Raw genomic sequence first — 23,965 nt, forward strand, 5'->3', positions numbered from 1 at the left:
AACATTTCAAGTTTTGGACTGAGAGAAAGAAAGATAGAAAGGGAACTGTTGGTCAAGTATTGACGTAGTTATGAAAATATGGTTGTGTTCAGAAAGGAGCAAAGTTTGCTTATATCAAATCAGATGAATGCAAGTAGCTCATAGGGGAGAGTTTCACACTGACTGCTGTCTGACGTGAACTGCGGTGTGTCAGTATCTGTGACCGAGCTGTGTGTGCGTGCACACCGATTATTATAACTCATAACAATGATCTGACATCAGAGAAATTCTTTACCTTGGTCTTTGCATTTTTACTTGTGGTTTTTGCATTCTGCACTCTATATGACCCAATATGTGAATAATATTTTCTATATTTCTTACAGTGAAGACCATTTTTAATCCAGCTCCCGCTATTGCAGACCTGCATACTGATTTCTACAAAGCATCTGATGTTTTCTGCTGCAACGAGTCTGAGGTGAAAGACAATATCTACCATTTTGGTAACACTTTACTTGAAGGGGTGTGCATAAGACTGACATGACACCTTAATAATCATGACATGACACATGTCATGAATATGAAGGAGGTTTCATGCATGTTTTTGACAACTGTCATTAAGTGTCATTCGCTCAATTATGACATTTTAATGCAAATATGACATTGTTTGATATGTCTTCTTTGTTATGACACCTTGACATAAACCAATACATCATAACCTGTCAGTGTCTTGGTAAGGACAACTTGACATTACCAAGACAATATAAATTGTCAAAAATATGTCATATGCCATTATAAATGTGTCATGAATATTTTTCTTGACCTCAACTACAGTGGTACAAATTGAATTTGTCATTAAAATGTTATAATGGCCTCCTGACAGCCAATGTCAAAACCAACCGCATGACAGTTTAATGTAATGTTAACCCATAAAGCTAAGTGCTTTCTTAAGTTTGATAATTAATCTACTATGTCATGTTTATGACATATTTATGACAGGTTGTGCTGTCTTAGTAATGTCAAGTTGTCATGGCAAAGACACTGACAGGTTATGATGTATTGGTTTATGTCAAGTTGTCAAACAAAGACATCTCAAACAATGTCATATTTGCATTAAAATGTCATAATTGAGCGAATGACACTTAATGACAGTTGTCATAAACATGCATAAAACCTCCTTCATATTCATGACATGTGTCATGTCATGATTATAAAGGTGTAATATCAGTCTTATGCACACCCCTTCAAGTTAAGTGTTACCATAATTTTACATTTGAAGTTAAAAAAAGTCATCATAAATGAACTTTAAAATACAAATTCCAAAAAAGAAAGTTGACATGAACTTTGAACCAAAATTGCTTTTGACTGCATTAAGCCTATTTTGCCTGTAGGTCGTCAGGTTTGTTAAAGCTGGTTACTAGAGTAAACCAACAGCTCACTTATCTTGCCTGGTCATGACCTGCATACTAAAAACAAAACACTAAAGCTCAAAAAGTCACCTACCTGCCAAGTGCAAGAAATTACGGGGTTGGCGGCTGTGTCTTACAGTAACTGTTATGTTCGAGGCCGCCCTCTTTCACATCGTGGCAGGGCAAGATGACAGACAAGGGTTTGGATTGATGGGAAACAGTAAAGTTAAAGCATCCACGACCAGGCAGGCAGATGCACAGATGGTGTGTCAGTCCGGCCTGGGGCGAAAGCTCCAGCGTGACTGAGAGTTTGAACCAGAGTTCTCCGGCAGGGCAGCTTTGATGTGGCTGGGAGGTTGGAGGGGGAAAAATGTACAGGTGGGACTTAAAAGTGCGAGCCCTCAGTACAAATCAACCCCTTAGATCCAGCCTTCGTCCCAGCGCACGCATCCGCGTACATGCCTGACTCTCACCCGACGACTTCAGTTGCGAGAGTGAAGGATGAATCATCGGCAGTTTACAGAAGCAGATAACCACACATTGATGAGTAATCTGTGCGCTTTTCTGTTTTGGCAGCCAGCTAGGAAAGATTGATGGCAAAGCTTAAAGTACACAAATACAACGGGGATACTTGTTGCCCTGATCTTTCAGTCGTTTGGTGGGCCAGAGTGGGGGTTATTCTTCGCACCTGCACTAGAGAACCTAAAAGAACTGATAATGCCAACACTACATTTTTCCAGGCTGAAGAGACTTTGAAGACACAGTTTGATCTCAGGCTTTACACACTTATTCATACACTCTGCTATTCACGAATGACATGAAGGTTGCTGACACAAGATTTTGTGGGGGAAAAAGGTCTTTTGTACTGTATATGGTGCAGGAATGTATAAAGCTCAACACACACACACAAGTCACTTTGAAACTAAGCAGCTGTTCAACCAACTTCAAAACGAGCCAAATCAGCGTCACATCACACGAAACTCCTGATCACACAGATTCCTATTGGGATGTCTGGATTTCACCCACTTTATCACATAGAGTTAAGGAATATAGCCCTGGTTTCACAGACAGGGGTTATATTAAACCAGGATTAGGCCTTAGTTCAATTAGGACATTTAAGTAGCTTTTATAAACATGGCGTTAAAAACATTACTGGTGTGAATCTTGAGACCAAACAATGACACTGATATATTTTAAGATCTGTCAGTGCAAGTTGCTTTCAGTTAAAACATGTAAACATGCATTTTAGTCTGGGACTAGCTTAAGCCTTGTCTAGTGGAACCGAGCGAAAAAGTGATAAATCAGAAACTACACAGGTTTATAAATGTCCAGTAGGCACAAATGCCTGGTCAATAAGCACACAGTCCTGTTGTATATATTTAATGTGTTACTGTGGTTGTAGCAAACCTCAGTACTCGAATGGCGATGGTGGTGTCATTCCTGGTCTAATAGACTTTATCCCACACGCACGTCACATGAACAAACAGGAACACAGGTCTCGTTGCATCCACTCGTCGGAGAAAGTGTTAACGGCAGTACGAACTGAAGACTATAATCTATGGACTTTTAAGGTTCTTTTTATTGTTGGTGTTTTATTCGATTTAAATATCTAAATTTTAGTGAGAAGAAAAAACCATAGACATCAAACTGCAAATGCGATGGACATTGGTTATGCTCCCTTTTGGTATCTTGAGTAAAACGGCTCTACATTTAATGAAGCACATATACAAAAGACCTGTTTTACAGAATACGGAAGTTTGTTGCGCATAACCCACATTGTCCACAACTTGACTCAGTTTATCAAATCTAATAACTTTCATGACCTCTGGAGACACTTTTCTTTTCATCTGACCTCAGCAGTCCCAGTTATGTAACACCTACATTTCATGATACAAACAGTTCCTGATGGGTGAAAGTCCTGCCCTACACTTTTTTTTCCTCGTTGAATGTCCTATTTCAAAATCAAATATATCAGATTACTAAATAACCAGTAAAATGGGTTTCAGATGCTGTTTTTATGTTGACTTTAAACGTATTATCGCACTTATCGTATTAAGTGATTAACGCACTTACACCAACTTAAAGCTGTTATTGATGTTTGCAGTGCAATGTTTTACCGGAAGGGTCAGTTACGACTTGTTAGATCGAGCATTCGGTCCACTATAAATCAGACACGGAGATAAAGTACATTTACATCTATATGAATGAATGAGATGTTTTAATTAATTATCGAGAGTGCCAGAGAGATGCGTGTGTGAATTACCGCATCTGTGTGCAGCGTCTCTCGCATGAAGCTGTGAGTTTAATTACTTCATAATAGCTATATTATGTTAATAACTCCCTCGTTGCTGAAAAATATAATGTAGTGATTCATTAGCGAAGCTATTATTTTTTTTTTTTAAATTGCAGGCAAAAATCCTTATTCCTGAATGTTTCTGTGTGCGCAGCGCGATCTCAGCTGTGTGTGAGTGACGTGTGTGTGTGTGTGTGTGTGTGTGTGTGTGTGTGTGTGTGTGTGTGTGTGTGAGCGCTTCAGTGAAAACTGTATTAATATAGAACGGTGATTAAACTGACCTGGAACTACCTGTGCATTAAATGGTTTTATGACCTTCTAGCCAATCAGAATCGAGTATTCAGGCAGAACATGGTATGCTAATTAACTAATGTCAATGAACACAACTTAAAAAAAATATGCTGATAGCTAGAAGTGTTTGAGTTCACGAACATAGAGCATGTTTCTGGCAACTGTATCCGTGGTTTAGAATACAAACATATTAGCAAAGTTGCATATTAGCTCTTAGCATAACCGTTATGAGCATAAATGTGACTGTTTCCTCTTTATCTTGTGGTGTTCCTCTCAGGCCGAGCTGTTGACGGGTCTGTGCGTTACCTCAGTGGAGGATGCCAGTCGAGTGTGCCTGGAGCTGCTGCGCAGAGGTTGTGGTTCAGTCATTGTCACCTTGGGGCCACAGGGCTGTGTGGTGTGTCAGTCCTCAAACACGGCCCCTAAACACATTCCCACCAGCGCGGCCACTGCTGCCGACACCACGGTAAGACTGCGGTTGACTGATGACATTTCTTGGTGGGGCCAATGTAGGCACGTTTTGGGCTCGAGGTATGTTCCTCATGCCAACCATCTGAATTAGCCCCAATCAGAATCTATATGAGATCCACATGGGCTAATTCAGATAGGGCCAACATGGAGCCCATGGATAAATCAGGTTGGGGCTCATATCGTGCTTACATCGGCCACACCATGAAATGTTGGCTAGGTCATACCTAGTAGCTGTGTTTCCATTACCCTTCAAATTGCGCAAAGTGAAATCGAAAAATGAAAATATGGCCCAATGGAAACACTTCAATTTCACAAAAACTCCCTTATATTGCAAAAAAGTTTTTACGCTCACATGAGGTGGTTTTTCAGGCAATTCGAAAAAGGAATATTTTACAAAACTGCAATGGAAACATTTACAGGTCACCTGGCGTACGTAAAAGTCACATGATCCTTCTTTAAAGATGGCGTGGAATGTTTGGACAGAAGAAGAGACTTTTATAAACTCATAAAAGACTAAATAATTACTGGAGTTCCTCTGTGAAAACCTCCCAAAAACACCTCATACGTGGCCGCTCCCCAGTATAAGGGTCTTTCCTTGCCATTAATGCTTGGATAACACGCCTACGTCTCCTTCCATTAAAAATAATGGCTAGTGCGGTGGCTGCGATATACGTGAACCTGCCAACATCCGTCGCCATTATTTTTGGTGAGAGGAAGAATTATGTTTTAGTTGCCTAACATCGGTTAAAGGAACTGCCGTCATTTCGCAATAGTTTGTTATCGACATTTAGAAAATATCGCAAATGTTTTGCGCAAATCTGTAATGGAAACCAGACTATAGACAGTATAGTTTTGTTCAGTCCCTAAAATTGTTGTTTTTCATCAAAAGTGTTGTCTGGCAGGTTTATAACATGTTTTAGGTAACAGCTCGAGAAAATCTGAACATTGTACACCTAATCCTCTTTTTTTTCTAACAGTGCTCCAGATGTGTGTTGAAGTAGAATAAATGTATTATGTGGCATATTGAGTTATTTGCAGCAGATATATCTGCCGCTCAAAGTCTGTGACTCACCACACACTAGCGGTTCTTCCTGGGTAGGTTCTCTAACAATTTACTCTTTTTTTTATAACAGCATTCATTGAGTTAGTCTCATAAAGAAGAAACCTTTTGACTATAGATATCTGGTTCACTTTGCAGGTTTCATGCATTTTCTGTAAAGCTGCTTTGAAACGATGTGTATTGTGAAAAGCGCTATATAAATAAATGTGAATTGAATTGAAAATGTGAACTTTGAAACTGGCCAAGAACCAGTTGGGCAGTCGTGGCCTCATGGTTATAGAGTCAAGACTTGAAACCCAAAGGTTGCGGATTCAATTCTCGTAAGGGGCAGGTATTGCTCTCTTCCACCCTCAGTACCCACGACTTAAGGAAGGTCCTTAACCCTCAATGGCTGCCCACTGTGCCGTGTGTGTGTGTCACGGTTTGCAGTGTGTGTGTGTTCGCTAGTCACTGCTCCTAATGTGTGTGCACTAACTTGGATGGGTTGAATGCAGAGGACAAACTCAGAGTATGGGTTACCATACTTGGCCTTCTCATGTTACATAACGTCACTCTAACTCCATCTAACTCCCAAACCAACCACAGTTCAGCTGTAGACCAGTAATAGACTGATTACTGGTCTACAAAAGAAGCAAAAGAAAGGCATCTCATTGGAAATTCTAGAGCGAATGTGGAAAATGGATATAGACCTTGTACTACTGTGCACTCACCTAAAGGATTATTAGGAACACCATACTAATACTGTGTTTGATCCCCTTTCGCCTTCAGAACTGCCTTAATTCTACGTGGCATTGATTCAACAAGGTGCTGAAAGCATTCTTTAGAAATGTTGGCCCATATTGATAGGATAGCATCTTGCAGTTGATGGAGATTTGTGGGATGCACATCCAGGGCACGAAGCTCCCGTTCCACCACATCCCAAAGATGCTCTATTGGGTTGAGATCTGGTGACTGTGGGGGCCATTTTAGTTCAGTGAACTCATTGTCATGTTCAAGAAAACAATTTGAAATGATTCAAGCTTTGTGACATGGTGCATTATCCTGCTGGAAGTAGCCATCAGAGGATGGGTACATGGTCAGAAACAATGCTCAGGTAGGCCGTGGCATTTAAACGATGCCCAATTGGCACTAAGGGGCCTAAAGTGTGCCAAGAAAACATCCCCCACACCATTACACCACCACCACCAGCCTGCACAGTGGTAACAAGGCATGATGGATCCATGTTCTCATTCTGTTTACGCCAAATTCTGACTCTAACATCTGAATGTCTCTACAGAAATCGAGACTCATCAGACCAGGCAACATTTTTCCAGTCTTCAACTGTCCAATTTTGGTGAGCTCTTGCAAATTGTAGCCTCTTTTTCCTATTTGTAGTGGAGATGAGTGGTACCCGGTGGGGTCTTCTGCTGTTGTAGCCCATCCGCCTCAAGGTTGTGCGTGTTGTGGCTTCACAAATGCTTTGCTGCATACCTCGGTTGTAACGAGTGGTTATTTCAGTCAATGTTGCTCTTCTATCAGCTTGAATCAGTCGGCCCATTCTCCTCTGACCTCTGGCATCAACAAGGCATTTTCGCCCACAGGACTGCCGCATACTGGATGTTTTTCCCTTTTCACACCATTCTTTGTAAACCCTAGAAATGGTTGTGCGTGAAAATCCCAGTAACTGAGCAGATTGTGAAATACTCAGACCGGCCCGTCTGGCACCGACAACCATGCCACGCTCAAAATTGCTTAAATCACCTTTCTTTCCCATTCTGACATTCAGTTTGGAGTTCAGGAGATTGTCTTGACCAGGACCACACCCCTAAATGCATTGAAGCAACTGCCATGTGGTTGGTTGATTAGATAATTGCATTAATGAGAAATTGAACAGGTGTTCCTAATAATCCTTTAGGTGAGTGTATATAGTGTATGATTTCCATCTCTTCAGAAGGAACACCTCTTCAATACACAAGTAGTAGTATTATTTGAGTTATAAGACATAACATAAAACAAAGAAAGAATATAAAATTGTGCTTTATAAGCTTGTGCTTGAGTAACATAAATGCCAAAAAATGTATTGATAACACAAATTGTATTGATAACCCGTGCCCCAATCAGACCGGATAGATCAATTTCCCTTTTTTTTTTGGTATGTAATATACATCAGATGGTCTGTGAATGGTTCGTTGGTGGTCCACGTGAAGCTAAACTGTTTGACATAGTGTCTGAGAAAACCAGATGTTTGTATACCCCTAAAAGTTTGCTATGCTACTAGTCATCTGTGTGAATGATATTGAGTCATCAGTCATAATATGCCCATGATCCGCAAGGATGATTCATATTTGAAGTAGTATGTTGTGAATGGGTTGTAAACAATTTTTTCATCATTTGAAATTTTTGGATTCTGCTGTGGTGTGCGTTTTAATCTTGACATGAGAATAGAAAAAAGTGAGATTATGAGTTATAAGAGGGATGTTTCACGTCATTTCTTACTAAAACAGATTGTTTTGCTGATTGTTGTCATAAGTTCAGTCTTGCGTTCTACGTATATGTTAATTGAATATGGCTACTTGTTTGTCTCACATTTTCACAATTTTGACATCAATCTCATGTTAAATGTGGATGTGGTTCTTCTGGTTTCTCTTCTGATAGTAATCTCTAAAGAGACATACTCATTTTACGCATGGATAGTTCTGCCGTCACAGTAACTCATATTTCCTGTTTATTTTTTAAACACCTATAGAGAATCTTGTGAAGAACAAGAAGATCAATTATTAGTCAACTATTAGAATGAGTCAAGCCAGAAAGAAAAGTGGATACATCATAGTGTGATGCAATAAATATGTCCCGTCAGTGACCAGAAATGCCTCAAACAGGTTGCACTGCTTCTCTGTTCTTTATTTTTATTATTCTGTCTTGCAATTCAGTTCTCATTTTTTTAACCACATCTTACTTGGTTAACAAGCAATTTTAGAACTTCATCCCACACCTACTGCAAGACCACATGAAGTTCTAAGAAAAACGATTTATTTGGAGAAATTCTGAGAACTAGAGTAAATGTTTTTTTTTTATTATTTCATAATCCCTTTAGTTTCCAGCAGAATGAACACTGGATTCTTAATACAGACCACATCCATTTTACCTGCTTTTAGTCATTTTTATCTCTTTTAGTCTAGGGTTCTTCTGATAATCACTGCAAAACTGGTCTCTGGTGATGAATGCCAGCTTCTTCAATCAACTGTCCTAATATCATAAAAAGTCTTATTGAAGCTTAGTTCTTTGACAGATACAGTATATATATATATATATATAATTTTTTTTAAATCAAAGTCATGTGGTGCAACCAACATGAAAAAAAGAAATAAACTAAACGGAAATGATGTCAATTAAGCCCTGCAGACCCTCATGAGTATGTGTCAATAAGTTCCCAAAAATTTTAGATAATTTTGACTAAGAAAGTTTAAGTTCAGATTGTAATATGTCATACACTATGCTGTGACTCCACAAAAAAAAAAAAAAAAAAACTTCAAAACGGACTATTCTTGGTTTTTTATTACAGAATTTTGCAATGCTTAAAATAATAAACTAAGTCATGTGGTGCAACCAACATGAAAAAAAACTAAACGGAAATGATGTCAATTAGGCCCTGCAGACCCTTTATTACAGAATGTTGCAGTGTTAAAGTTTTTGACTCGTTAAACTTAATCTTTTTGAAAATCCTTATTTTTTTAAACCCATATGAAAAAGTTTTTTTCTTTCATAAAACAGATTATTATGCCAGAGATGTGGCCTAGCGATTAGTGTGAAACATGCAGATGTTTGCATCATGACTTGCCCGTTCCCCATTCATCCTTTACTGCCTCCTCTGTCACCGACTCAATCGAAAATGTTTAACTAGTCGATCACTTAGCCCTTATCAGTGTTGTGCAAACACTTAAAATGGACATTACATCATTCTAATCATTAATTGTTTATATGCATTGTTTTGACTGATTTTCATTCCCAATGGAATATCGCAGTGATACCATTTTCGGTACCACAGGGAAACTGCCATATATACGGCCATACAGATAATTTATTATCTGACTTTTTTGATAATTTGATGATAAAAAAAAAGTAAACAGTCAGTAATAAAATAAGAACAAACATACAAATTGCAAACAGTAGCACAAAGAAATACAATAAAACTAGAGAGACAAATGCAATAAACGTGGCTTTAAGTTTTTCATGTGGGTCTAACACAGTGGTCTCAAACTCGCGGCCCGCGGGCCATTTGCGGCCCGCGGGGTGATATTTTGTGGCCCCCTACTTGACATTAAAGTTGAATGTTAGTGCGGCCCGTCGTTTGCGTGTGCCGCGTTTTAATTTTTTTTTTTTTATCCCTTACGGGCTACCATAGATAGTCTCGTGACAGCTTACGGTGGGTTTGTTGTCAATAGTTGTCATAGATAACCGCGAAGTACAAACATACTGCGCCTGGAAAAAATGAGCGCGTCGCTTCAATTATGAGCGCACTTGCCGCGCGCCTACATTTGAAATAGCGAACTTGAGCGCGCAAAATATGTGAGCGCGATATGTGAACGGCCCCTTGGCGAGCTACCACCAATCAGGCCACGAGCTACTGGCAGCTCGCGAGCGACGTGTTGGAGAGAGACCCTGCTCTAAAACAATGTGAGAATAATCATTTTGAGCTTGTAATATGTGTCCAACAGGTTGATAAGAAGGTTTGCTTTGATTTGTGCAGTCAGTAATTTGAGACACTATACATGTGTAAAAAGAATTCAATAAGACGGGCAGACATGACTGCAAAAATTTGTATTTCAAAAGCAATAATTGTTTTTCTAAGTATAATAAAAGGAAATGTGCCTTCCAAAAAAAACATTCAATATCATTAATGTGTTGTATAAAGAAAATAAAAAGGACATAAGCAAATATAAATATCACAAATATGTGTTATAGACAAAGAAAGTTTGTAAAATGAACTTCAACTGTCAGAAGGACAGCTCATGAAGAACCAATAATGTACAGAAAGGAATGTTCAAATTCAGAGGAACAGTTCAGAAGAAATGTTAATAATAAATATTGAGAAGATTGGATCAGTTGTGTTCCTTTTTTGGAATACTTGAATACTATTTTTTTGTGGAATACTTGATGCGGCCCAGCCTGACCCCGACTCTACCTACAGCGGCCCCCAGTTAAGTTGAGTTTGAGACCCCTGTTAGTAACAGTATATTCAGGAAAGAAATGAAAGTAATCAAATGTAAAATATCACTGGATAGTTTTCATTGTAAAAAATTGAATTACTGCTTACATTTAAAGTTACTAAAGTTGTTCAGTCAAGAGAAGCAAGGCATTTTCTCTTTGTCTTTTGTTCTTTGATTAAAGCTGCAACCCGTAATTTTTGGCGCTCTAGCGGTTAATAAACAGAACTTGTGGAAGAACATTGGAGCTCCTTCTCTTTGTTTCTGTCTATGACGGGTCACGCAGGTACTGGGCTACTCCGCAGTGGTAAGACCGGAACTAGTCTAAAATAGTCCCAATATAAACACTTATTATAGGTGTACCGTAGTGATTCAGGATAAGACAAAAACACGGTTTGGAAAATGGATTCATGATGAACGTGCTTATTATATATATTTTGAATACAAGGAACATTAGGCTGCAGTCACTTTACAAGCTTACGCACGGATCCAATATACTGATATACTGACACAACATGCGTTTTCTCTCAAATAATATGTTCCAAAACTGACTGTTTACCTGGATACTCTGCAAAACGGCCATTTTGACATAAATGTGTATGTATTTCACCGTTTAATCGCAATAAGCCATGTTTGAGATGCGGCTGTATGAGATCGCCACATATATAGATCAATGGTTCTCGCGCGAAACCTGTGAGAATGAGTAAAATTATCTGCATTATTCAACCGGAGTGAGTGAGTGGAGGCGGGTGTGTGTCCAACTGTCAATTGATCGATACTGCTGAAAAGGTGTATCGAAACCATTTCAGAAATTTCAGTATCGATACATATCGGAATATCAATATTTCTGACAACACTACGTATAACGCCTCTCATAAACGCACACACTCAGATATAATAGCACAGCTTGTATTGTCCAGGGCTGCCCTGCTCTCTCTGGGTGACTCAGTGCTCAGTAGAGATCCTCTCAGCGGGAGTCCGCCTGGCTGTGGTCTCCACGTGGCGGTCGGCCTGTTCCCGCGCACTTTGATGACCCATAAATCTTGAGTTGTTTAACTCTTTTGGATGCCCTGATCCCACTTCCAGTAACTCTGGTTTCCCCCCATTTGTTAAAACCAGGAGGAGGAGGGAATGGGGCCAAGTGCCAGATTTTATCTCAACAGTCGGCTAGACAGAAGCAAGGCATGTTTCCATCAGCTTATTCTCTTAGAATAATGGAATATCACTTCCGGTTAAGACCTAAAAGAGAACTGTCGTCACTTTTTGACAGTATGTGGCGACTGTTTATTTGTGAGGTCTATCTTTAGTCATTAAAAAACATTCAATTGGAGGTTAAAGTGTTTACCGGGCTTCTCTCCGAGCGTAGTGGTGTGAGTCACGAAGCTCAGCTTTGCTCTGTGCTCCTTGGACTGAATCCAGGGTTTTCTGCAGTGTCATCAAATCTCAGTATTTCATACTAAACAACCCCTGTTATTCAGAGAATAGGCATGGAATGGTCTCAGCTCTGGTATTGCATGAATTAAACACTGTTTTTTTGTTTACGTGGCTCAGTTTGCACTAGGGCTGCTATATATAGCTTAACTATATATTGAGTTTAACTATAACTCGTTAAATAATGCAAAATTCAAAATGTGATATGATAATGCTTTAAGTGTCTAAGATTAATTATATTTAAATATATATACAAATGGAAAATGGTATAACCAACATACATTTTATACATTCTTTTTGTGAGAAGAAAGCATCCTTACAACTTCTGGAAGTAAAAGGCAGTGTTTTACTGTATACAAATTAAGTCATTTTAACATCAGTTTAAACCAGGGGGTTTGTGGTTTCAGGTAGGCCTACATTAGGTTTATTTAACAGCAGAAATTAAATAATCAAATGTAAAAATAAAACACTACTAAGTCTTCACTGTATGAACTAAATACTGATTATTCAGTATATAAAAGTTATTCAGTCGAGCAGTGAGTGATTTTCTCTTTGTCTATTGTTGTTTGATTAACATTAAGCACACGGATATAAGCAGGATTATTAGGATGCTGTCACTTTAAGAGCTGCACGGATCCAATATATCGATACACGCGCACCTTCTTTCTCAACTGTTTACTCCACTTAAGACGTAACTGACTACGTGAATACTCACCAAGATGGGCATTTTGACATCATTTTGTGTGTATTTGGCCATATAAACTGTGAAAGAGAACTGGAATCGGGATTACATGCTACTTGAGGCGGTTTTCTATATGCGTAAGTACTTCGCTCATTGCGCCTAATAACATTAAGCATGTCACACGTATCTACGGTCATGTGTCCAGTCTACTCTCTGCGTCGACCTAAAACTTTTGAACTATTAAATTCTTTCAGTTATCGTAACGTGATATGTACATTTGCGATATTTCGATATATCGCGCTGACATAGTTTGCACCGCAGTTAATACAGAACTACTTAGAAACCATTGGTTATGTACAGAAATGGGAATATGTCAGTTTGATTCCAAGGATATAGCCTATTTGTAACATTTTAAGCCAGCTGCCCGCTGATAAACTTGAAACACTTTATAACAGAATGTCACATGTATCTGTTGTTGATTAAATCACTCCTCACTGTTGGGACTGTCGCATTGACCCAGAAATGAAAGATGTGTAATCGTATAAGCATGTCTCACAGATTCTGTCACTTACTGCAGCGTCTCTTCAGACAATTGTCATTAAAGGATTAGTTCACCTCAAAATGAAAATTTCCTAATAATTTACTTATCACCCTAATGCCATCCAAGATATCCATCTCTTTCTTTCCTCAGTGGAAGAGAAAATAATTTTTTTGAAGGGAAAACATTTCTGGATTTTTCTTCAAATAATGGACTTCAATTGCAACCAACATTTTTAAGTCCAAATCAATGCAGTTTCAAAGGTCTTTGGAGTGCTTTAACCGGCTGTGCATGATCGCAGCTGAGGAAGAGGGTCTTATCTAGCGAAACAATAGGTCATTTTCCAATATATATATATATATATATACTGTACAATACAATTTGAACTATCCTCCTTCGCATGGTCGCTTTGTAAATAGTGGGGCGGTACTTCTGCCGGCGCCGGCGACATCGAGCGTGACCTTTCAACGTGATGACGTAGTTCCCGGCGCATTGCAGATCAGCTCAATCCGAACAATTGTAGTTAAAGAGTTTTTGGGTTTTTTTTTTTTTTGGAGGGGGGGGGGGGGGGGTGACCTATCGTTTCGCTAGATAAGACCCTCTTCCTCAGCTGCGATCATGCACAGCCGTTTGAAGCACTTCAAAGACCTTTGAAACTGCATTGATTTGGACTTCAAAACGTTGGTGTCCATTGAAGTCCATTATTCGAAGAAAAATCCAGAAATGTTTTCCTCCAAAAACTTATTTTCTCTTCCACTGAGGAAAGAAAGACATGGATATCTTGAATGGCATTAGGGTGAGTAAATTATTAGGAAATTTTCATTTTGAGGTGAACTAATCCTTTAAGTTCACAGAAATTAGAACAGACACACCATGTGGACGTGAACACCATGGACAACAACTGGTGTCATTGCGATGAGCTTCTTCTCTGAGGAAAAGAGAGAATGCCACACAAAAGTTAACAGTTGTCAGGTTGCAGAGAGTATGGCTTGTCAGTTCTTCTACAGTAAGTGGAGGTGGGGAGGAGTTACGCTTATTGGACATGCCAAAGCAATGAAAGACCGCAATCTGTTCCCAGAGGTTGCGAAGAGAGTTGGTTGGTCTCTTAACTCAGCAGTTGAGTTGGTGGTGCGGTTGGTTTTTTGAGCACTGAAAGAAAATCAGTGAGTGGGTCGCATGTGTCACCCTTAAGAGGACTTTACGCACATCTCAAATGGACCGTACCGTTGTGTACTCTTGATCAAGGAATCCTTTCTCTTGGACTCTAAGCAGTCTCAAGTTAAAAGGATCTTTTGGCAGTTTTACAGCTTCACATCACATCAAAAGCCGTGCGGTGTGGCACTACATGAAAAGCACGGTTAAACACCACTGGAAGGGCAAGTAAGCAGTTTCCCTCTGTGTGGCTACACACCCGTTCTAAGATCATTCCCTTTCTTCCATATATCTTACACAAGCCTTCATAAATCCAACACTGACCGACCCTTTCATGAGAAAGTGATCCTATCTGCAGCCTACGTGTGTGTGTGTTCACAGAGACCCTACAGCATGGACTGTGGGTGGCCTGTGCTCTTACATTTGGATGTCAACCCAATTCCAAAACCCTGCCTTCAAGCCAGACAATAAAGGCTTGTAGTTGTTTCAGACAATCACAATCAGCCAAACTACACCTCCATGAAAAGAGACATAGAGGACCCACCACAGGGATCTTTACAGCAGACGGTGGTGAGTATTTACCGGAAAGCACTGAATGCCTCCAACCGACATTGGTGTCGTCACACCAAGAGACTGTAAATGAAACCCACAAAGAAGAACCCACACTGAGCCACATTGGACAGCAGCCATTCTTTTGAGAGAAACCATGTCCTAGCAACATGTGCTTTGGTGACACAAGATGACCACTCACACCCCCAACTGAGTTTCTAAAAGATTAGAGATTTGACCGTCAACAAACTCTAAAGCTTGTGCTGTACCATCCGTAGAAACTAGGGCTGTCAGTTAAACGCGTTATTAACGCCGTTAACGCAAACCCATTTTAACGGCGTCAATTTTTTTATTGCGCGATTAAGGGTCTTTTTGGCCTAGCAAACTTTGTCGTTTTTTTCACATGCGCGGCGCTATGAAACCCATTCGTTTCAATGGCTTGCGCCGCGCGAGGACATTTTGTTGCTTCGTCGGCCAAAGCGCAAGCAGATCTAGCTAGACCGGAAACAACAACAGGCACGACGCCGCATACACTCGTTTGGGCTTGCGAGCCGGCCAAATAGTAGGTTAACGTTACGTTTTGAGTGGATGACGAGCGCGAGACGCCGAAATGGATGCCAATAAGATTCTGAATGGAAAGTTTACTTTTAAAAAGTTGCCAAATGGTTCCATTGACAAGACCAAAGTGATCTGTGTGTTTTGTCGTTGTGAACTGAGCTATCATCATCGCAGCACGTCCAGTCTGAAATACCACTTGATGGCCAAGCACACACACACACACACAGCTGAAGCGAATTCTCCGCCCCCTCGTCAATATCAGGACCTCGTCAGTATTCTTTCACCCTTTTATTGATGGACAGTGTTACATTGGGTGAGAGATTATTTGCTCCAAGTGAGAATGTTAGTGTGAAATTGAACACAGTATATGCCAATGTTGTTTTCAATAAAAAAACATTTGCACAAAGCAAGCCGATCCACTTTTCCATGTTGATAAGAGCATTAAAATGAGAAAAAAATAATGGGCCAAAAATAAATCAAGAGACATTTAGAATAGATAAAAATGTGCGATTAATTGCGATTAACTATGACATTAAATATTTTAATCGTTTGACAGCACTAGTAGAAACACGTTATGATACACCAACCTTTGGGAAATCCTTATGGTTTTTCAACAGCCACAGAATAACAGTTGTTGTTGGGCTCTCTTTGAGTTTTGAGTCTGTGGTCATTCACTCAGTATGCTCTTTTGCATTAGATGTTTGAATGCCATCTTGCTCACGTCAGCCGTGAGTCATCCACTCCATTCATTGCTTTTTTAGCCTTTTAAATTATTATACCGCAACACTGTAGGTGTAAAAATGTTGTTCCAACTGTGATGAGCATCATGTTTTCCCAAGTTTTTACTCCAAAGGCCATAATCTTGAACTAGCACCAAATTACTGTAGATATTAGTTTAATATCACATTGTCAAGACTTCAACATGCATTCAAAATTAATCCTTGACACATGTTCCTGTATTAATTGTCCACAATTCATCTGTGCACATTATTTCAATGAAAGATTGTTTGTCTTTGTTATCCTCTCTGAAACTACTTTACTTTTTGGATGAAGTCACCAATTCCTCTTCTTTTTCAAACCCCTCCCCTTTAACCACATGGTTGTATTCTGATAGGACCCTCTTTTCTTCATATACTTAATTCCCATTGGATAAAATCATGACTACATTTTTTCTCAATATCTTTTCACTTGGAAATACATCAGAAGTCAAATTGGTTGTAAACACTATTTCATGTTTTCTATAGCCTGGTTAAAACCAGACCATTCTCAGTTGTAAGTGAGTTATGGTCTGGCAAAGCGTCATAGACAAATCATTTCCAGAGGGGCGTCACCAACGGACGTCGCGGATAGAGCTAAACCCAATCAGAGCGATGAAGGAGATGACGTATGCAGAGCGGCGGAGAAACATCTCCGAGTGTTGTTCTTTGCTCGGTTTTTAACAAAAAGGAAACGTTCAAATCGCTTAAAACAGACGCGATAGCTGATTCGAACGAGTGATGTTCGACGGCGGCATCCATCTTTGTAATGTAGGCTACAAAATCTGCTTCAAAATCCCAGCGCTGTCGTCATCGTGTAAAGCCCGCCTCAACGTTTCTGATTGGTGCCTCGATTTCGACGGATTGGAAATGGGCTTGAATGAGCTCTTTGCCAGACTAACTTTCAGAGCAAATCTAAATTTGTCTGGGTTTTCCCAGGCTATGTTTTCTATGCATGTCATGTTTATTTTGTGACATACATAACGCTGTGGTACAGATATTCTGGAGAAACTGTACTTTTTTGGAGAACGCAATTCGTCCTGCATCTTCAAAGTTTTCAGAGCCGTAATGTAAAATAAACTTCGGTCTTTGACTGACCACATCTAATAGTTTTGTCATATGATTGACAGACGGCTCTATCTGGGACTGTTTGGAAGCTCCTGGTTGTCACTACAGATACATCATGCTTCAGTCAACTGTTGTCAGAAGTCATTCTCACTTTTGAAGGCTAACCATGCAGCCTGTAAAGACAAAAGCTGACTTTTTAAAAGTGAAGGATGATCATTTCAATGCAAAATTGGGCGATATAATGTTTGCCCAATTCAGCAAAGTAAACACATCATGGTGTCTATGTAGTGTTTTTGTTTTGTTTTTTTTTACATATGAGGTATTCACACCGACTATATTTTGTAGTGACTGAAAGCATTACATTTTCATTAGCAGTTGGTCATACAAATTAGAGAGAAATTTAAAAAATGCTAAATTCTTTGTCAATAAAATGCCATCTTTTTTGGCAATGGATTCATTCATTATGATTATTTGTCGTCCAACCCAAGTCTAATTCGCACTGGGTTCTCTAATTTCTTACAGGTTATTAGAATGGCAGACTAAGGTCTGTGGTTAACATTAATTCAGGAAACTTTCGCCTTTTGTTCATTAACATTAATTTTATACTCATACCTCAAATGTGAATTTTGAAGCTGACGTTTTTTTTGTTGTTTTTTTAACGTAAGTTGCAACAAGGACTGTCAGAAATGATGGAAAGGTCGTATTTTCAAATTGAATGCACATGAACACCTCCAAAAAGTCATAAATACGAGTGGGAAGCTCAGGATTTTCTTTAAGCCCCGATGTTTATGAGTTGAGGAGTGTCAGTGAGAAACATGGCCAATTCTAATGGGTATTTAGCAGTGACATTGTCAGGCTTTTTTTTTTTTTTTTTTTTACAACAGCTAATAGAGAGCCTAAGCCCCTCCCCTTCCGGCTCATGGGACCTTATTTCGGAAAAAATATGTATGGTAGTCAATGGCGAGAGACAACTTATCTTTTTATTCCGTCTGAACTGTGACCTGAATTACACATATGATGTTTGTCAATTTAAAAGATAATTAGGAAAGTCAAGAAAGTCGCAGTTTGTCATGAAACAGAAGAGTAACATTTAGTTTTATGTGAAAATCGCTCAATGAACTACATCTCCCGGGAAGCGAAACAACGAGCGAGATCCGCTGCTCGTGTGTGTGCAGTCTGGTACAAAACACTCAGGCATGACGGCGTAACGTTACGATTATAACGTAAGACTATAGAAACAATGACAGACGTAAGCTTCAGTAAAGGTAGCTTCATTCATTGAGAGACAATGTGCGCCGTTTGGGTTTGTAGTCTTTGTAATTACGTATTTTCACCTCAACAGTTTTACATCAAACTGCGACTTTATTGACTTTAAAATGTATCTTTTAAATTGACAAACATCATATGTGTAATTCAGAGCACAATTCAAACGAGATCAAAATATTTGTTGTCTCTCGCCATTGACTACCATACAAGATTTTTCTGAAATAAGGTCCCATGGTGGTCGACCGGAAGGGGAGGGGCTTAGGCTCTCTATTGCAACACAAAATATTGTAGTATACCAATACAATATAAAGCAAAGTTTACACATGCACATTATTTGTTCTTTATTTTCTAGAAGTAGAGTTAAAAACCTTGCTGTATTTTTGTGTAGTTAATTAAGAGAAGGTAAACCGCCATCTTTCTCCGACGAAAGTGACCTGAACATTGTAAACATGACTTCCAAACTTGTAAATACAAACTTCTCAGGAGGACTTGAATGCACTAACAATACGACCACTTAGCAACCTCCAGCAGTAAAATCACGATTGTCTTTATTTCTACTTGTCACATTCCTTGCTGCACGAATCTTATTAGAGCAACAGAGGCAGACCGAAAGTGAACCAGGTGGATCATTTTTTCCAGAAATGTTCTCATGAGATGATTGGGAATGAATTTCCCATGTCTAACTGCAGATGTTCTTCCATTGAGCCAAACAGCGCTTAACTGTGCAAAGGTGGACTGCGATCATTTTGTAATGAATTCTTGTCTGCACAGATCACATTATTCAGTCATCAATCAGTAGGGGAGTTTAGACAACTGTGGCTATATGGAGGAGACTGAAGGGACAGTCAGAGGCGTGTAAGAGCGATCGATGGTTTAGAGGCAGGCCGTTGAGATGAGTAATCTGGTAGACTTGTGAGAACCGGTGACAGGGCGATCTGCGGTTAAATCTGAGCACATCACTGCATTCCTCTGTGCTTTCCCATCATAAACTCAACACCCGCTGTTACCCCTCCCCTAGATCCCTGTCTACCCCCTGCAGGCATGGTGAAACCTGCCGGTGTCCTTATCACGATTCATATAATTAAATATATACAAGTGGAGATGGAAAAGTGGGTCTTAGTGTGCAATAACGATAACTCGGAAAAAGAATGATCTTTGGAAAATGTGTGTGTGTGATCAAAAGTTAATTTTTTTTAAAGAAGTTTATGCTAACCAATGCATATTAGTGTCAACATAGTGATTTCTGATGGATGATTTGACACTAAAGACTGGACTAAATATATAAAATATATATTAAAATATTAATAGATACAAATACTCTTTTGTTCCGAGTGCAATTAGACTACTAAATAAGTCTTAAAGGTATTTATTAAGGTTTTTATATTTTTTTATTCTATATTTTATATATTCATGCTATTTTGAAATGTTTAATATGTATTACTATTATGATGTACTGCGTGTGTCAGTTTGTGTCTGTCTATCTGTGCTGCATCCAAATTGCCCATAAGGGATCTTAATAAAGTATGAACTGACTTGGACTAATGTTTGATGAAAATTAAGCCATCACAGAAATAAATAACCCACATTCAAGAATGCATTAAGCAAGAATAAAATGCTTTTGAAAGAAAATGACCTGTTCTTTCGATATATTGCATGTTCAGATATTCATACAACAAAATAGTCTGAGACATGAACATTTTGTTTAAAAAAAAATATCACAAAATGCTGCCGCTATCTGGCAACTTTTCCTTTTAAACGCTGACGGGGAAACCGTTATTTTAAATTATAATATTTCACAATATTACAAATTTCAATATATTTTTGTTTAAACAAATGCAGCTTTGGCGAACATAAGCAAATTATTTCAATGTTTATAAAAATACATATATTAAAAGATTATTCCAAACTTTTGACTGGTAGTGTAGTGGGGATAGATACTGAATCCAACAAACATGTATGATTTTTTTGTTTTTTTTATCAGCATTAATGCCTCAAAATGTTGTACTTTTTTGAGTTTGAGGTTAGATATGATTTGACTTGTTGACTGATTCACCCAAAAATACTGATTATAGTGAAATTACCAAGAGGGAGAGAAAACTAAAGTTGCAGAGCACATATATCAGAAGAGCTTCACGAGACTTTGAGGCGTGACAGCGGTCGAGAAAAGCTTCAAGCATGTGTGTTGTTTCACACTGACCTCTGTGACCTGTGCCCAACTCAGCATCTACACACTTACTCATCATGCCTTACACAACGGCAAACACAAATGACTCAGCAGCGCGCAAATAGGGAAGTAAAGTCATGTCATCATCATCATTAAATATTGTCAGGATCAATTGATGGTTTAATATTTATTTAGGATTTGCACACCGTGATGTTATTTGTTCCCCTGATTTGTGTACAAAGTTACAACCTTTGGACTTAGTACTAGCATTGAAGAGTATGACGGCACCCCCTGCTGTCATATTTTGTTTTGTAAAAATTCAGTGTATTTCTGTTCAAATGCATTATGAGCATCGATGCCACAAACTGAACTAAAAATACTCTCAACAGGGAGCAGGCGACAGCTTCATTGGTGCTCTGGCTTTCTACATGGCCCAATATCCCACAATGCCGCTGGAAGAGATGGCCAGGAGAGCCAACCTCGTGGCAGCAGTGTCTGTTCAGACGGTCGGCACTCAAACATCTTTTCCATTTCAGAAGGATCTGCCAACTGAACTATTCTGAAGGTGACACGCCAAAGACAACAACAGCACCTCCATTAATCTGTGCACAGTGTCCACAGAATTACTGTGTGTGTAATAAACAATACCAAGTACTGGAGAGTTCTTCATGATGTCATTTCCTAGCAATTATTCATTTGTTAATGATTATATCATCTCACAATTCTGACTTTTTTGTTTTCTTAGAATTGCGAGTTTATTTCACGTAATTCGGAGAATTCTTTTTTTTAATTGTGAGATTAACCCTTGTGTTCTGTTCGAATTCTGTGTACTCCCCATATGGACCGGGTCAAATTGACCCTAATTGGATTCAATACAATTCCTCAAAAATCACACTATGAAAAACAACAAAGATTTAGATACAAACTGTAAACTTTTAAAATCAACATTTGTCAAACATTACAAAAACATTATATCTGAAAATATGATTTATGAAAATGTTTTAAAAACATTTTTTAAAACAGTTTTGTTTTGACAAAATTGGAAAATAAACAGTATACTGATTTTTTTGCATATATTTTTTTTTTTTTTTTTTTTTTTTTTTTTTTACATTTTATGCTTTGAACATCGTAACTGAACAAAAAAAAATTGCTGTATAATGAAAAGTTTTCATTTTCCTAAGTTAACTTTCCCTAGTTTCCTAAGACCTATTTTCCTAGTTTCATTATTCACTCACTGGGAAGTGAGAAACCAAACATAACAAAAACATACATCAAATAAATGTTTTTTGTTTATTTTTTGGCTCTGTGAATCTGCCTTTGAAAATCCTACATAAAAGTTTTGGTTAAAAGCTAGGTATTTTAGATATTTTGAATATTGAAATGAGAGCTTATTTTACTATCTGTGTCTGACAAAGATTTTCATCTGTAATTTGCAAATAATTCTGAACACTGTAATTTTATCTTTTTTAAGTGTGTTTGGTTAGGGTTATAGCACTTTTAGATGCACTTGCACGTTAGAACTGGAGTTGAAGTGCCCTGACATACAGAAAATAAATGTTTTTATTTTGTGTCTGTACAGTTGCTTTTGAATGGCTGCCTATGAGGGTCAAATTGACCCGCGAACATCACGAACGTAACAGTAATTTTGTTTGTATATGTCAAAACATCAGCATGTTGAAACTTTGCATGCATGTTCATCATGATAAATAAGAAAAAGGCACAAAATATCAAGAAAAAAAACAAAGGTTAACCAGTATTTCCAACAACTTGAAAATCGAAACGGGTCAAATTGACCCGCAACATAACACAAGGGTTAAAAAGTTGCAATTACCTTTTTAATTTTTTTATTCAGTGGTGGAAAGAAGCTTCCATACTTTACACAATTCACTATTAAAAGGTTAGTTCACCCAAAAATGAAAACTCTGTCAGTAATTACTCGCCCTCATGTTGTTCAACCCCGTAAGACTTTCGTTCATCTTCGGAACACAAATTAAGATATTTTTAATTAAATCTGAGAGCTGGATCACTCCTCCATAGGCTTCTTAAGGGATCGAAACTGGCCGGCCCAAAAGTTATGAAAGACATCGTTAAAATAGTCCGAGTGACTACAGTGGCTCAATCTTAAGTTTATCAAGCGACGAGAATACTTTTTGTGCGCAAAAAACAAACAAAAATAACGACTTTATTCAACTAATCATTTCCTTCTCTGTTCGGCCATGATATTTCACGTAGTGATATTGCGCAAAGCTTCTAGGTTGCACGTCAGACGCAGGCTCACTATTGGCTGACGCTGGTCATGTGTGTGATGCGTGACGTACAACCTAGAAGCTTTGCGTAGTTTTTGTTTGTTTTTTGCGCACAAAAAGTATTCTCGTCGCTTGATAAACTTAAGATTGAGCCACTGTCGTCACTCGGACTATTTTAACGATGTCTTTCATAACTTTTGGGCCGGCCAGTTTCGATCCCTTAAGAAGCCTATGGAGGAGTGATCCAGCTCTCAGATTTAATCAAAAATATCTTAATTTGTGTTCCGAAGATGAACGAAAGTCTTACGGGGTTGAACAACATGAGGGTGAGTAATTACTGACAGAGTTTTCATTTTTGGGTGAACTAACCCTTTAGGAGATTTATATATTGTTCAGTTTTGTTGAGAGCAAGAGTAAGTTCATCTCAAAAGGCAGAACTGGGAGAAAGTTTAGGAATTGAAGTAATGGTCTGTTTGTTGTAATCGAGAGTACACAGTTCTCAATGAAGATAAGAACAGTTGTCATAGTGAAAATGTCTATATACGTAAGAAAGCACAAGCAGCACAGGTGTTTCGTATGTTTGAATTGCTGTTATTTTTGTGGTAACAATTATGTACACAGATCTCTTTTTTGTTTGTACAAAATACATCTTGCTGGCTAATTATTCCAACAAATTCAGCCTAAAGCGATCTGTCATTGAGTAGGTGGTTCATTGTTTGCAGTAGGTCAACATTTTGCCTTGGTAGAAGAACGGAAACAAAAGAACTGAACGAATCCAACATAATAGACTTCTTGTAATGGTCTTAACAACACATTATCCTGCCAGGATGTGCAACTGGTCTCTGGTCTCATTACACCAGTTATCCACAGCTG

At 38.6% G+C, this 23,965-nt stretch overlaps 1 protein-coding gene across 1 annotated transcript in view; it reads left to right on the top strand.

Moving 5' to 3' along the window:
* Positions 1-21,505, top strand: part of rbks (ribokinase) — a 37,102-nt gene extending 15,597 nt beyond the window's left edge. Inside the window, exons 7-9 of the mRNA XM_056250751.1 lie at positions 363-454; positions 4,247-4,435; positions 21,236-21,505. Of these exons, the coding sequence (XP_056106726.1) occupies positions 363-454; positions 4,247-4,435; positions 21,236-21,409 (455 nt within the window). The 3' untranslated portion in view covers positions 21,410-21,505. The remainder of the gene's footprint in view (positions 1-362; positions 455-4,246; positions 4,436-21,235) is intronic.
* The last annotated feature ends 2,460 nt before the right edge of the window (positions 21,506-23,965 follow it).

The sequence above is a fragment of the Rhinichthys klamathensis genome, unplaced genomic scaffold (assembly GCF_029890125.1).
Source record: "Rhinichthys klamathensis goyatoka isolate OS25496 unplaced genomic scaffold, OSU_Roscu_1.1 h1tg000074l_1, whole genome shotgun sequence".
NCBI lineage: Eukaryota > Metazoa > Chordata > Actinopteri > Cypriniformes > Leuciscidae > Rhinichthys > Rhinichthys klamathensis.